The sequence below is a fragment of the Macrobrachium nipponense genome, chromosome 7, assembly GCF_015104395.2.
Source record: "Macrobrachium nipponense isolate FS-2020 chromosome 7, ASM1510439v2, whole genome shotgun sequence".
NCBI lineage: Eukaryota > Metazoa > Arthropoda > Malacostraca > Decapoda > Palaemonidae > Macrobrachium > Macrobrachium nipponense.
In genome coordinates this window covers 9469971-9486493 of record NC_061109.1, presented here as the reverse complement: position 1 = coordinate 9486493, position 16523 = coordinate 9469971, and the positions used below count along the sequence as shown (strand labels likewise).

At 41.4% G+C, this 16523-nt stretch overlaps 1 protein-coding gene across 1 annotated transcript in view; it reads left to right on the top strand.

Moving 5' to 3' along the window:
* The window catches only part of LOC135217531 (prostaglandin E synthase 2-like), a 33290-nt gene extending 20935 nt beyond the window's left edge, over positions 1 to 12355 (top strand). The window contains exon 4 of the mRNA XM_064253497.1: positions 11850 to 12355. Within this exon, the coding sequence (XP_064109567.1) occupies positions 11850 to 12132 (283 nt within the window). The 3' untranslated portion in view covers positions 12133 to 12355. The remainder of the gene's footprint in view (positions 1 to 11849) is intronic.
* The last annotated feature ends 4168 nt before the right edge of the window (positions 12356 to 16523 follow it).

Genomic DNA, 16523 nt, shown 5'->3' with positions numbered 1-16523 from the left:
TCTTCGTCCGCTTCTCCCTCTCCTAAACGAGGATGGAAGGATTCGGACTTGTCCAGGCCCCTGAAAAGGCACTGGAGAGATCCTGTGTTGGATTCAAGCCCAGAACTCTTTTCGGAAGAAGCCTCCTTCTATCAAGAAGGCGAAGAGGCTTTTGACGTCCCATGATGTGGGCAACACGCCTTCGAGGTCTCCCTCTCCCGTTCAAGAAGGACTCAGGAGAGGCTTCCAAGAGGATCATTTTGGCGGTGCAGGAACAGCTATCCGCCTTAGTAGGAGTCCTTTCAAAGGATCCTCCTCGTAAGAAAGACGTCAGACTGCCGGTCAAGAAGACTCGTCTTCCTTCTCCCACCAGGAGTGAGGCTCCTGTGAGACGTGAGTCTTTTGAGAACTCAGATAGAGACTCGTGGGACGATTTTGATTCGCCAGGCAAACGCGTCGCGCCAGCCAAGCGCGAGGCGTCCTACAGACGAGAAGCGTCCTCTAGGATTAGAGAGTCAGACAAGCGAGAAACGCATTACAGACGAGAGGATTCTCCCAGATGGGATACGTCTGCCAGACCAGCAGCTTCAGCCGAGCGCGAGGTAACAACCAGGCGTGAGGATTCAGCCAAGCGCGAGGCTCCAGACAAGCATCTGTCACGCAAGGATATGGCACCAGGAAGACGCGAGACTTCAACCAGGCGCGAGGCGTCAGTCAGGCGCGAGAGTTTTGAGAGGCGCGAGGCACCAGTCAGGCGCGAGGCGCCAGCCAAGCGCGGAGGATGCAGTCAGGCGCGAGACGCCAGCCAAGCGTGAGGAATCCTGCCAGGCGTGAGGCGTCCAGCCAAGCGCGAGGAGTCAGCCAGGCGCGAGACGCCAACCAAGCGCGAGGCTCCAGACAAGCATCTGTCACGCAAGGATGTGGCACCAGGAAGACGCGAGACTTCAACCAGGCGCGAGGCGTCAGTCAGGCGCGAGAGTTTTGAGAGGCGCGATGGCGCCAGCCAAGCGCGGAGGAGTCAGTCAGGCGCGAGACGCCAGCCAAGCAAGCGAGGATCCTGCCAGGCGCGAGGCGCCAGCCAAGCGCGAGGAGTCAGCCAGGCGCGAGCGCCAGCCAAGCGCGAGGCTCCAGCCAAGCGCGAAGAGCCAGCCAAGTACGAAGAGCCAGCCAAGCATAGGAGCTCTTTACACTCTCTTAGCCCCTTTCCTATTAGGAGTTTGTCTCCAGTAGAGAGAGTTTTTGGACAGGAAGACCAGGAACGGGAAGTGGCCTCTCCTGCTGATCCGATTTTGGAAGAGGACTCAGAGGACGAGTCTCACGGTAAAGAAGGACTGTCGAACTACAAAGTTTTGACAGCTCTCCTTCTCCAGGAATACGGAGATGCATTGATCCCTGCCGCTCCTCCTTCGCCTCGTTTTTTCATGCTCGAAGACACCGAAATCGTCGGCTTTCTTGAAGATGAGACCGACGATTTCTATGAAGAGAGCTCTGCAATCGCTGGATAGCTGGATGCTAACTAAGAAAGAGCTAGTAAGGACAGTCTTTTGCATGCCTCCCCCTAGACTTACGGGCAAGAGAGGGATTTGGTATCAGACTGGGGAGAATATGGGTCTCTCTCTTCCAGCTGAAGCTGAAGCTGACTTTTCCAGTCTGGTAGATGCATCCAGGAGACATAGCCTTCACACGGCTAAGATTACTTGGGGTCTTTTCAGAGTTGGATCATCTCCTCAAGGGACTTTTTCACATTCTAGAAGTCTTTAACTTCCTAGATTGGTCCCTTGGGGTGATGTCCAAGAAGGCTCATGCCCCTGAAGGGCTAGAACCGGATGTACTCCTGGCAATTTTGTCATGTATTGACAAGGCGGTGCAAGACGGCTCAGGGGAAGTTTCTTCCTTATTTGGGAGCAGATCTCTTGAAGAAGAGATCTGTTTTTAGCGCTTTCTTGACGAAAGCAGTATCACATTCGCAAAGAGCAGCTTTGTTATTCGCCCCCTATGTCTGATTTTCTGTTCCCGTCACAGTTGGTGAGGGATATTTCCCGATCTCTGACGGAGAAAGCGACTCAGGATCTTCTCCTGCAATCGTCCAGGAAGAAGAGACCAGTGATGGTGGGAGAAAAGAAAGTGGGGTCTACTCCTGTTCGGCCCTTTCGAGGAGGCCCTCCCAATAGAGTTACCGCTAAGAGGAAAACGACCGAGAAGAGAGGTCGAGCCTCGTTCCGCCCCTTTAAAAGGGGAAAGTGAAGTGGCGCTCCTCCAAACACCATAGGTGCCAGGCTCCGGGGATTTGCGGAAGCCTGGACTCGCATCGACACAGACGCTTGGTCGATGTCGGTTCTTCAGAAGGGATATCTCATTCCTTTCCTGGACAATCCTCCCCTGACGTCAACTCCGAGGGAATTGTCCGCCAATTACAAGGACCCTGTGTTGAAAGATACTCTTCAACAAATGGTGGATCAGATGTGGACAAGAGAGCTATAGAACTTGTGCTGGATCAAAGCTCCCCAGGGTTTTACAATCGTCTTTTCTTGGTTGCGAAAAGCCTCGGGGGCTGGAGACCAGTCTGGATGTCAGCGCTCTGAACAAGTTTGTTCAAAAAACAGAAGTTCTCCATGGAAACCTCTGCTTCAGTCCTGGCGGCTCTTCGCCAAGGGGATTGGATGGTGTGTCTGGATCTCCAGGACGCCTATTTTCCACGTCCCGATCCATCCTTCGTCGAAGAAGTACCTCCGTTTCATGACGGGGGGAAGGATCTTCCAATTCAGAGCCTTGTGTTTCGGCCTGTCTACGGCGCCTCAGGTTTTCACGAACCGTTTTGAAAAAAATGTGGCGAGATGGCTTCATCTGAAAGGAATCAGTATATCTCTATACCTAGACGACTGGCTTATCAGAGCAAAGTCAGAGAAACAGTGTTTGGAGGGACCTGACTGTAACGCTAAACCTGATAAAGACATTAGGATTACTCGTGAACCTCGAGAAGTCCCAACTGATCCCCAGCCAGAACTTGGTCTATCTGGGGATTCGGATGGATTCTCGGGGTTTTCGAGTATTTCCTTCTCAAGAGAGACTAGCGAGAGGTTTAGAAAAAGTCTCTCTCTTCCTAAGGAAGGAACGGACTTCGGCGAGGGAATGGTTGAGCCTGTTAGGGACCCTTTCCTCGCTCGAACAGTTCTTTCATCTAGGAAGACTTCATCTCCGTCCTCTTCAGTTCTTCCTCAGAAGTTCGTGGAACATGAAGACAGGACTCCTCTCGGACAGTTTTTCCCATTCCAGATCTGATAAAACGACATCTAGAATGGTGGTTACTCCCACTGAGGGAAAACAAGGGTACTTCCCTGGAAATATAGAGCCCAAACCTTGTATTGTTTTCCGACGCGTCGGAAAAAGGTTGGGGAGCAACTTTGGGAAAGAGAGAAGTGTCAGGCACTTGGAATGCTCTTCAAGTGTCCTGGCACATAAACTGCAAAGAGCTGCTGGCTGTACACCTAGCTCTAAAGAGCTTCGAACCGTTAGTATGCAACAAAATAGTACAAGTGAATGCGGACAATACAACCGCTCTGGCATACATTCGGAAGCAACCACACTTCGAGAGGTTTCATCAAAACCTCCCCGCTCTCGCTCTGACTGCCTTTCGACTATCGAAAGACTTGTCAGAGCGAGAGGCTTTTCTAGTAAAGCAGCAAGCTCGATCGCGAGAGCCCGGAGAACTTCCACTATCCGGGTTTACCAATCCAAGTGGGAAGTTTTTAGAAGGTGGTGTAAGTCAAAGAAGTTGTCCTCCTCCAGTACCTCTGTAACAGAAATAGCTGATTTTTCTGTTATTTCTGAGAGAAGAATCGCAGCTCTCCGTAGCCACGATAAGGGCTATAGAAGTATGCTATCGGCCGTCTTTAGGAATAGAGGCCTAGATTTGGGAAACGATAAGGATCTGCATGATCTGATTAGGTCGTTTGAGACCAAGAAGTCTAGAATTACTTCTCCCCCTAACTGGAATCTAGACGTAGTGCTGAAGATCTTGGCTTCAGAGATTTTTGAACCCCTACATTTGGCCTCGTTTCGTGATATAACGAGAAAATGTTTATTCTTTTGTCACTAGCGACGGCAAAAAGGGTTAGTGAACTGCACGCCCTTAGTGACAAAGTCGGGTTCAATATAGATTCAGCCATCTGTTCCTTCAAGGAATTATTCTTGGCGAAGAATGAAAATCCTTCGAATCCCTGGCCGAGAAACTTCGAGGTAAAAGGATTATCGGGTCTCGTCGGCAGGGAACCGGAGAGGTCTCTTTGCCCAGTAAGGGCGTTAAAGTTTTACTTACAGAAAAAGGAACAGTTGGGAGGTTCTAGACAAGGTCTTTGGTGCTCAGTGAAGGATCCATCAAGACCTATGTCTAAGAATGCCTTAGCCTTTTTTGTCAGGAACGTAATTACGGACGCTCATAAGGCTTGCACGGATGATTCTTTAAAACTCCTGAGAGTAAGAGCTCATGAAGTGAGAGCAGTGGCGACGTCTCTCTCTTTTCAGAGAAATATGTCGCTGAAGAATATCTTGGAAGCGACATATTGGAGATGTAATTCTGTGTTTGCTGCTCACTATTTGAAGGACGTGCGTGTGACCTATGAAAAATGTTTTTCCTTAGGTCCTTTTGTGTCTGCGGGCACAATCCTGGGTACAGGAGCTGACAACAATCCTTAAAATTTTTTTTTTTTACTTAAGTCTAATAGATATGTTCTAGACTTTCTGCTGAACAAGTGCAGTTGCCGCACAAGCGGCCAGTCACTTCAGTTCAGTAAGGAACTCTTGTGATATCTTGTAATAGTTAAAATTTTTTTGAAATTATTGTGTGCGTGTGCATTGTGGTTTGAGTTACGGTTGTTGCGAAGAGTTGGGGAATAACTCGGAGCAATTTTTAATACTAACATGGTGGTTAGGATCAGGTGGTCGGGATTGGTTGTGTGCTCCTTAATAAGGTGTGTTGTCATGTAAGTGGATCAGCACCCATTGACAAAGTCCTTTCAGGCTCTGCCGAGTAAGTGGATAAGACCCCTTCGGCAGACCCACAAGAATTCTTGGCCATAGATCACATATCTCGCTAAAGTTTCTTGAGGTGATGCAGACTACGGGGAAAACACCCACGAAGTCTACCACCTATCAGGTAGGAACCAAGGTTTTTATTTTATACCTACAACAGATGTTGTTTACCTGTCTATTCCAGTAGTAGCTGTCTCTTACCCTCCACCGAAGGGTGCCAATCAGCTATGTATATATCTGACAGGTAAGTTGATTGTATGAAAATGATATTGTTATAATACAATAAAGTTTCATACATACTTACCTGGCAGATATATACGATTAGGGCCCACCCAGCCTCCCAGCCAAGGAGACAGGTGGAAGAGAAAATATATGAGTAGAAAACGGGAATGGTTCCTAGTCTGCCGCCCAGGGCAGGCCGGTAGATCACCTGACCTACCTGTAGCGATAGTGGCGCGAAATTTAAATTTGAATTTCTGTCGGGGACGACGGAGTCTTAGCTATGTATATATCTGCCAGGTAAGTATGTATGAAACTTTATTGTATTATAACAATATCATTTTGAAGATCAATAAGTATAGTTTTGAGATACAGCCTTTCAAAGTTTTCCTTTGTATTTTAATAAAGACAAGTGTTGATAAATAATGATTATTATGAATTTATATTTCTTTTTTGGGTATTAATAAACTAAAACTATGTTATTTATCATAATTTAATCATAAATGAAGATTTTGCTCATATATCATAGCCTTGGGCACTGCGTAACTCCTCTCTCTCCTTCACTAACTCGGCTTATTAGAGCAAATTTTCTTTTTCTGTATGTTAGCGAGATGTTTTCCTTATCTTTTCCTCTTTGGCATGATGAAATTCTTGCCAAAACAAAGATAAAGAGATGTAAAAGCAAGCGAGTGTCAGAGTTGAAACTCGCAAACGTGTACACTACATGGGGTTCCTCCTCGCACTGAAAGGTGATAAGCGGACTCCCTTCCCTCCTGCGACTCATGGAATCTCTACAGATGCCATTGCTCACAATTTCTTTGACAATAATTATCAAAATTTACGATAACAGAAGAAATATTGCATTTTCTTGTACGGATCAATGTTTTTAGCTTATTGAGTTACGTTAACTAATTACCCTGTAACTACGAAAGTAAGAGGAATTTTGACAAAATATTTCGTACACGTATTCTCCATTACCATTCGAAGCTTGCATTTTTCACCCTATACCGCCATATGTAAGGGTACCTGCCGACCCCCTTAAGGATCACCCTTGGGTTCAGAGGAATGCTGTTTGCAGGGCACTGAAGAGTGGTGGCAAATTAAGCCGTTTTTCTTTATTGCCCCTTTTAAAAGAGGGTCTGGTTTTAATAAAATAAAAATCTACTTTAGATGGGGAGGATGAGACCATCCCTACCCTACCCCATTGCAAATGATACTTTGTGGGACTTTCCCAACTATGCAAGTCCTATATTATAGGCTCCACCTCTTCCCTGCCTTGTAATAATGAGTCTCTGGTAGGCTTGTCTTAGTCTTATCGGAGGGGTCTGTTTTACTGACTGGAAGCTTGTACAGTTCTGATTACCACTAAGTTTTCTTAGGCTAAAAAAGCTGAAACACTCAGGGGTATTGTTTTCCCGATTCCTCTTTTCAAGGACAAAGTATATTGTGAAATTCAGTTGTTGGGCTGAGTAGTGCAACAAGAGACTTCAAAAAGGGTGCCAACAGACAAGGGAAGAGTGCAATCGTGAGGTTACATTGGGGAGCAAAATGTTGAGCCCACCAATGTTTCCTTTGAAGCCTTAATGCAACACTCCAGAAAGTTGTTAGTGTGTTTACCCAATAGGGTAAACACACATTACTAAATCCCAGGGTCAGTGCAACCTTACAAGATCAGTAGGTCAGCAGTGACCTTTAGTGACCTCTCCCAATATTTGAGGATTTGTATGAAACTGGGGATTGTTCACAAATTCTTTGACTCTATAAAATAACCTTCTTTGGCTCGACAGGATATCAATTAACCCTCTTACGCCGAAGCCCTAAAAATCAAAACCTCTCCTGTATGCCGGCGCCGGTTTGGAGTGAGCCCGGAACCGGAAAAAATAATTTTTCAAAAAATCACAGCGCGCTTAGTTTTGAAGATTAAGAGTTCATTTTTGGCTCATTTTTGTTCATTGCCTGAAGTTTAGTATGCAACTTCATCAGAAATGAAAAATAATATCATTATCATATGTAAATAATGCAATATATGGTAGCGAAAAAAAAAATTCATAGATAATTGTATTCAAATCACGCTGTGCAAAAAACGGTCAAAGCTAACGAGTTACTTTTTTTTCGTTGTATTGTACACTAAATTGCAATCCTTTTGATATATAATACATAGTAAAACAATAAAAGCAACACCGGAAAAATATTATCAGAAAATGATGTACGAATTCGTAACGTGCGGACGTAAAAAAATGTTATTTTCAAAAATTCACCGTAATTCTAAATAATGTTTCTAGAGACTTCCAATTTGTTTCAAAATTAAGACAAATGATTGAATATTACGATACTGTAAGAGTTTTTAGATTAGAATTGCAGATTTCGACCATTTCGGACGAGTTAAATTTGACCGAATGTCGAAATTTTAATATATAATATTTTTTTATATGCACATATTTCGAAGATGGAAAAAGCTACAACCTTCAATTATTTTTTATTGTATTCTTCATGAATTTGCGCACATTTTGATATATGAAACTCTATAAAAAGGCTAATATGAAAAGGAGCAAATATTAGGATAATGCGATGTACGTATTTCGGAGACTTGCGGCCGCAAATCGGCGAGCGAGTGAAGGTAAATATATTTTTCAAAATTCACCATAAATCACAATATTGTTTTAGAGACTTCAAATTTGTTTCAAAATGAGAAAAATGACGGAATATTACTAGGCCGTAAGAGTTTTAGCTTACAATTGCGTTTTTTCAACTATTTCGGTAGAGTCAAATTTGACCGAACGTGGTTTTTTTTCTATTTATCGTGATTTATATGCAAATATTTCAAAAAAAGAGAGAAGCTACAACCTTCAATCATTTTTAGTTGTATTCTACATGAAATTGCGCACATTTCATATATAAAAACTTTATGTAACAGCTAATTTAAATGGTGCAAACATTTCGACAATCGCACAAAAAATTCTGATTTTTTCGGAAGAGTTACCGCGCGAACGTAATTTTTTTTTTGTTTTCATAAATTCACCATAAATCGAAATATTATGCTAGAGACTTCCATGTCGTTGCAAAATGAAGGTAAATGATTGCATATTACTAGAATATAAAAGTTTTAGCTTACAATTGCGTTTTTCGACCATTTCGGTAGAGTCAAAGTTGACCGAAAGTTGAAATTTTTGCACTTAAATTTATTTATATGAAAATATTTCAAAACTGATAAAAGCTTCAACCATGGGTTGTTTTTGTTGTATTGTGCATGAAATTGCGCACATTTCCATATATAAAACTTTATGTAACGGCAAATTTAAAAGGGTGCAAACATTAGGACAATCGCACAAAAAAAATTTATCGGAAGAGTTATCGCACGAACGTAAGGAAAAAGTTTTTTCATAAATTCACCATAAATCGAAATATTGTGCTAGAGACGTCCAATTTGTTGCAAAATTGAGGCAAATAATTGAATATTACTATAATATAAGAATTCTAGCTTACAATTGCGTTTCTCGACCATTTCTGTAGAGTCAAAGTTGACCGAAGGTTGAAATTTTTGCACTTATCGTTATTTATATGAAAAATATTTCAAAACTGATAAAAAAGTACAATCATGAGTATTTTTTTTGTTGTATTTTACATGAAATTGCGCACATTTTCATATATAATACTTCATGTAAAGGATAATTTAAAATGGTGCAAAAATTATGTCAAAGTGACGAAATAATATCCGAGATGTGTCACTGATACTTTTTTTTTTAGTGCGTTAAGAAAGAAATTCGCGCTTGCGCGCCTGCATAGCGATTGTAAACAAAACAACGCCTTGACTCGTGAACTCCCAGCATCCCCAAGGCGCGTGATACAAAAGTTTTCGGCTGGTAGGCCTATAAGTATTTTTCCGCGCAATTTTAAAAAAACTTTTTTGAGGCGACGTATGATACGTCCAATCGGCATACGGGAGACATTTTGACTCGACGTTTAATACGTCCAATCGGCGTAAGAGGGTTAAGTTAGGTACCTTACATGATCAGGTCAGCAGTGACCTCTCCCAGTGTCTCAGGATTTGTTTGAAACTCCTCTTACTTTCCATTAGTTCTTTGACTCTGTAAATAACCTTATTTGGCTCAACAGTATCAATTTTGTTAGCTACAGTAATAAATTGGTTAGTTACTGTCAACACTAAAAAGTATAAAATAAAGTTTTATTAAAAAAAAAATCCTTTTAATAAAATCACTAAAAAGTGGAAAATAAATTGTTTGAGACACCAGGATTTTCTTGCAATTAATCATGTTAACCCTTAAACGCCGAATGGACGTATTAAACATCGAGTCAAAATCTCCCCCGATTGCCGAATGGACGTACCATACGTCGACTCAAAAAGGTTTTTTTTTAAATTCGCGGAAAAATACTTATAGGCCTACCAGCCGAAAACTTTTGAATCACGCGCCTTGGGAGATGCTGGGAGTTCACGGATCACGGGTTGTTGTTTTGTTTTTTACAATCGTTACGCAGGCGCGCAAGCGCGGAATTTCTTTCTCGCACTAAAAAGTATCAGTGACATCTCAAAAAATTCGTCACTTTCACATAAATTTTGCACCGTTTTAAATTATCCGTTACATGGAGTATTACATATGAAAATGTGCGCAATTTCATTTAGAATACAACAAAAAATTACTCATGATTGTAACTTTTATCAGTTATGAAATATTTCTATATAAATAACGATAAGTGCCAAAATTTCAACCTTGACTCTACCGAAATGGTCGAAAAACGCAATTGTAAGCTAAAACGCTTATATTGTAGTAATATTCAACTATTTACCTTAATTTTGCAACAAATTGGAAGTCTAGCACAATATTTCGATTTATGGTGAATTTATGAAAAAACTTTTTCCTTACGTCCACGCGGTAACTCTTCCGAAAAAAATCATACATGCGATTGTGGTAATGTTTGCACCATTTTAAAATTAGCCGTTACATAAAGTTTTATATATGGAAATGTGCGCAATTTCATGCACAATACAACTAAAAACAACCCATGGTTGTAGCTTTTATCAGCTTTGAAATATTTTCATATAAAAAATGATAAGTGACAAATTTTCAACCTTTGGTCAATTTTGACTCTACCGAAATGGTCGAAAAACGCAATTGTAAGCTAAAACTCTTATATTAGTAATATTCAATCATTTACCTTCATTTTGTAACAAATTGGAAGTCTCTAGCACAATATTTAGATTTATGGTGAATTTATGATAAAAATAACATTTTCTTTACGTCCGCGCGGTAACTCTTCCAAAAAAATCATACGTGCGATTGTGGTAGTTTGCACCATACCATTTTAAATTAGCCGTTACATTAAGTTTTATATATGAAAATGTGCTCAATTTCATGTAGAATACAACAAAAAATAATTGAAGGTTGTAGCTTTTCTCATTTTCGAAATATTTGCATATAAATCACGATAAATAGAAAAAAAACCACGTTCGGTCAACTTTGACTCTACCGAAATGGTTGAAAAACGCAATTGTAAGCTAAAACACTTATATTTTAGTAATATTCAATCATTTACCTTCATTTTGCAACAAATTAGAAGTCTCTAGCACAATATTTCGATTTATGGTGAATTTATGAAAAAAACTTTCCTTCCCTCCCCGCGCGGATTCTCCGCCATAAATCGCGAATTGCGTACATCGCATTCTCGGAAAATTTGCTCTGTTTCATATTAGGCATTTCATAGAGTTTTATATATGAATATGTGTGCAATTTCATGTAGAATAAAAGGAAAAATATTTGAAGGTTGTAGCTTTTCTAATTTCCAAAATAATTGCATATAAAAAAAATTAATAAAAAAATTTTGACATTTGGTCATTTTTAACTCGTCGGAAATGGTCAAAAACTGCAATTGTAAGCTAAAACTCTTACAGTATCATAATATTCAATCATTTGTATTCATTTTGAAACAAATTGGAAGTCTCTAGAACAATATTTAGATTTACTATGAATTTTTGAAAAAAAACTTTTTTACGTCCGCACGTTACGAATTCGTACATCATTTTGTGATAATATTTTTCCGGTGTTGCTTTTATTGTTTTACAATGTATTATATACCAAAATGATTGCAATTTAGTGTACAATACAACGGAAAAAAAAAAAACTCGTTAGCTTTTACCGTTTTTTGCACAGCGTGATTTTAATACAATTATGTATGAATTTTCTTTTTTTTGCTACCATATATCGCATTATTTACATATGATAATTATATTATTTTTCATTTCTAATGATTGCATACTAAACTTCAGGCAATGACAAAAAAAGGAGCCAAAAATGAACTCTTAATCTTCAAAACTAAGCGCGCTGTGATTTTTTGAAAAAATTATTTTTTCCGCTTCCGCGCTCACTCAAAACCGGCTCCGGCATTCGGGGGAGTTTTTTATTTTTACCGCTTCGGCGTTTAAGGTAAAAAAAAATAAAAGTGTGGGCGCCAGACATCTAAGGAAATGCTATGAGATATCATTGAATTGTAAAAGATCCTGGTGTCTTTCAAAAAAGAAATTTTTTTTTCCTTTCGAGTGCATTTTAATTAAAAGCATTTTTAAAAACTATTTTTCATGTATGGCATCATTAATTAATTTTAATTTTCAGGCATCAGTTAAAAGATGATGTAAGAGAGTCCTTCTATGAAGAAGTGAATGTATGGTTAAAGGCTTTGAAGAAGAAAGGCACCAAGTTCATGGGTGGTGATGAGCCTAATTTGTCAGATCTAGCAGTTTATGGAGTACTGACAGCTGTTGAAGGATGTGACGCTTTCGAGGACCTCAAAAATAATACGAAGGTTGAATCATGGTTCAAGAGTATGAAAGAAACTGTAAAATTTCATGGAGGAAGTAATTTGATTGCCCAGAGAGTAAATGTAGCAGATGCCTAACATTTTGCATAAATAGTCTGCTATTTAAAAGTATGATATCAACGAGTTCGTACTTAGAGCGTATTTTTAACAGTAAATGTTGGCGTGCAAGAAAGTAAACTATTAAATATCGTCGTTTTTATAAGTAAGTTGTGGGAAATCTAGCCCTGCTACTTATTGTAAATTATGCTGTAAATACAAAAGGTTGTATTATAAGACTTATTATAATAAAATTACACTCAGGGGAAGTGTTTTATTGATGGCAACTAGGTACAAAGGATATTCCATTTAGAAGCAAAATATTGTTTTGCCTCATACTGCAACATCTTGCTTTCAAGTGACTACAGGTAAGTAGAGTATCAACCATAATATGCACTTGTTAGTGATAAACATGCAATGCATTACATTTTGTCTCTTGCTGTGCAGCTTTACTTTCAAATTTATTTAACCGAGTGAATACTGTCCATGTGATTATTAATCACTGATATTAATGCTCGTCTCCCTAAATCTCACAGTTCTGGTTGTGCCAGGAGAAGCCGAAGCGCCACTAATAGGACATGGTTCAAAAGGGGCACCTAGCATGTTCTTGAGAAATTTTGATGTCCTGGCTACTGCACCAGAATTCTGCCTTGGTATTGTTTGACAGATTCACCTCATAATATTAGCAACCAGTGAAAGCACAGGTTTCCATATAAGTTTTGCAAGACTTACACCTAGAGGGAGGTAAGTGCCCTGGGTTCAGCCCACCTAACCACCCTTCTTAGAAGATAATTAAAAGAAAAAAAAAAAGGAGAGAGAGAGAGAGAGAGAGAATAGACAAACGAGTATCTAAGAACTCCGCTTGCTGGGATTAAACACAATGAGACCTCTGAATTAAGTGTAAAAACCATTATTTAAAATAGTAGATAAAGAAAAATTATAATAAAAAAAAAACAATTACATAGTTCATTATTATATACTATATATTTACTTTAGATACTGGAAAATTACTGCATAAGTGAATTACAGTCAAAAGTATAGGCACAGATATGTGGCAAGGACTGGACAGAAAACTTGATTGCTTATGCCAATGGTGCTATGCTTTTGGCTATTGTTCCTTCCTTGCACCTTAGATCTGTGATTACAGAATCCTTGAACAAGGTGGGCACATATTCATGAGTGAAATAAACTTTAGTACATGAAGCTTAACCCTTCTAAAATTCAAAGTACCTATTAGGAGACTTTTGCCTTTGCATCCTGATATACATTTCAGGTATAACTTTTTTCTAACAAATAGACTTCTGAGAAGCATATAGAAAGCATTGTTACCCCTGTTTTTTAATGTTTTGTGGAGTTATATGTTTTTTTTTTTAACCATAGAAGGTCAATTACAACTGGTATACTTTTATTACAGTTTGATGAGCTGCCATAGGATTGGGTGGCTTAAATGAGTTTTGGATTTGCATTTTCAAAAGCAAAACTAGTGCAAACACAAAATTGCACTATTTCACAATACAGGAAATCAAACCAAAGAGAAAATAGACAAAAAGAGGAGAAAACACTGGCTTCAATAGGAAGGGCAGTGGCACATCTTACCAGCATGGCAGTCAGGAAGAAACTGGATGCCACTTTGTCTGACAGCACAGAAGAAATCAAGAAAGAAGCTAATGAAATCATTAGCAGTGTCAATGCAGCTACTATCATCAGGGACTAGCGCCTTGGTTACCTGTACGGCAACAAAGATGCAAAAGAATGTAAAACCCTTCTCCCCCATCATCAGCTAATCACAAACCCCCCCATATATGGACTGGCCAAGCACCTCAACCACATTTTGATACCCTATGTTCCAAGCCGATACAGCCTTGAAGAAATCCGAGACTCCACAGGGACAGGTACTATCGCCTCCTTGGACGTAGAATCCCTATTTATGAATGTTACTGTCGACGGAACCATTGATATCGTCATGGACCACATCTACGGGAACGTCCTTACACCCACACTGAACATACCAGAAGTATCCCTACGGGCCTCGTCGAGATATGTATGAAGAAGGCCCGTTTCTCCACGCAAGGCCAAATGTTCTGACAGAAGGACAGTGTTGCAATGGGCTCTCCTCTCAATTGTCTTGTTTGCAGACTTCCGAACGGGCATGGTGGAGGGTGTCTTTGCAGGCGAACCCCACAAATATGCAAGATACATCAATGACATTTTTGTGCAAGCAGACCATGAGGATGAGGTTGAATTCGTTTGGCACATGTTCCAGCAGTGCAATTTGCTTAATTATATGGTTGAATTAAGCAACAGCAGCCAGCTCCCTTTCCTCGATGTCTTAGTCTCCAAGAAGAACACCACGGTCAGGGCCTATGTTAGAAGGGCCCTACACCCATTGTTCATCCTGGCAGGTCTCCAAGAGCTCAACCAAGTCACCCAGATGCTCATGAATAGCCGGTACTCAAATTGACAAGGAAGTCCATACAGTGCTGGATCAGTCGTACAAAAAGAGAGACCCAAGCCTCACCACCAGGAAAAAATCAAGCAGTTTTATGAGGCAAAAATGTGCTCATGATACCATGAGGTTGAAGACAGAAGAAAATTATGGAGAGCATGACCCCTACTGAAGTCAACAAAGAACAAGAACTCTCGTCATCTACTCAGAATAGAGTACCAGGGACCTAATCATGAAAAACAATCCGACCCCACCAGCAAGAGATCTGCTGAAGCAGACTAATGTAGTCATTTTGTACATGAACTTCCCTGCCAGATATATACTTAGCTATAGTCTCCGACGTTCCGACAGAATTTCAAATCTCGCGGCACACGCGACAGGTAGGTCAGGTGGTCTACCTTACCCGCCGCTGGGTGGCGGGCGTTATGAACCAATCTATCTCTCCAGCCAGATTTTTTTCTGTCGCTGAAGCGATAACAACTGTTGTCGTTTCTTCCGATATATTCTTCATTTCTCGCTTGCCTGGAGATTGATTTGAACATTTTGGTGACGTATTCGCTCTATGTTGGCTTGGCATACGCTGATTGTGGACCGTTATTGACTTTGCGCTGGATTTTCCTGTAGAATGTCTGATTTTGATTCTGTTTCCAAAACTCCGGTTTTGTTTAGAGTATGTGTGACCGATGGATGTAAGGTGAGGTTACCGAAAGCTGCGGTGGACCCTCACAACTTTCTGTGTTAAATGTAGGGGGAATGAATGTTCGTTTAGTAACCCGTGTCAAGAGTGTGAGGTTTTGAACGAAGATGAATATAAGGCTCTTTCTTCTTATATTAGGAAACTTGAAAGGGATAGGGTACGTAAAGCTTCTTCTAGGTAGCTCGAGCAGGTCGAGAATGAGTGAGAATGAAACTAACATTAATGTAGTTTTCAGAACCTTCCTCACAGGTCTCAGCTCCTGCTCCCCGCACCGAAGCCGTAGATTCGTCTTCGGAGGCGGCGGCCTCAAAAGCTTCCTTGTGTTCTAAGGAAGACAAGAATCTTCGTACTGAGCAAGGTAAGAGTGTCAGTGATGATAAGTGCAGTGTACCCAGTGATGTGGAGGGTGCGTCTGACCGGCTCCTTAGTGCCTCCAGGCCTAGACCTCTTCCAGACTCCCAGTTCCAGTGGAGGAGGAAGTCGAAAGCCGCAGGAGGGCTAGGGAGAGCCCCCACCGGTCAGGCGTCCCCTCGGCAGATCCTGAAGTTCGCTCCCAGGCTGCCTTGGATCGTAAGAAGAAGAATATTCTTCGCCAGTGTTTTTCGTCATCCTCTTCTCCTTCGCCGAAGCGTGGTGGAGCTCTAAGGAGGCGTCACGCCCGTTGAAGAGGGCTGCGGAGGCTCCCTTCAGTACGTTAGCGTCCAGCCCAGAAGACTTTTCTGATGTAGCTTGCCTTGCAAGCAAAGAAGCCTAGGAGATCCGGTGATCGCCCTCCTTCTCCCGCGCCTCGCGCTGAGCTTGCTTCGGAAGAAGATCCTGGGGTGACTCCTTCTCGAGTACTAGCGGGCCTACAAGCTCAGATCACAGCCTTGGCGGACTCCTTGGCATCGAGATCGCGTAGAAGGAAGGATTTGTCTCTCCCGATCAAGAGATCGAGGCGCGTTTCGTCGGAAGAGCGCTCTCCTTGTAATCGGCGTTCTCCTTCTTTTGAGGATTCTTCTACTCATCGTAACATTTCACGAGAGGAACACCACTCCCGCTCGGAGGTGTCGAGACGCCATCGACGGATAGGCGCTCCTTGGACTATGAAGATATTTCCTCAAATCGGATTCCTGCCTCGGGTAGACGCTCAGACCCCTTCTGTTTCTCCTTCTTCTAGAGTTCGTGCAAGAAGAGAGAGTCGCTCAGGTCATAGAAGACTTGGTTCGTCGTCTCCGTCTCTTCTTTCTTCTCCTCGTCTTCTCAGAGAACCTAGGGAATGCCCTTCTGAAAGTAGGGCTGAAAGTAGGC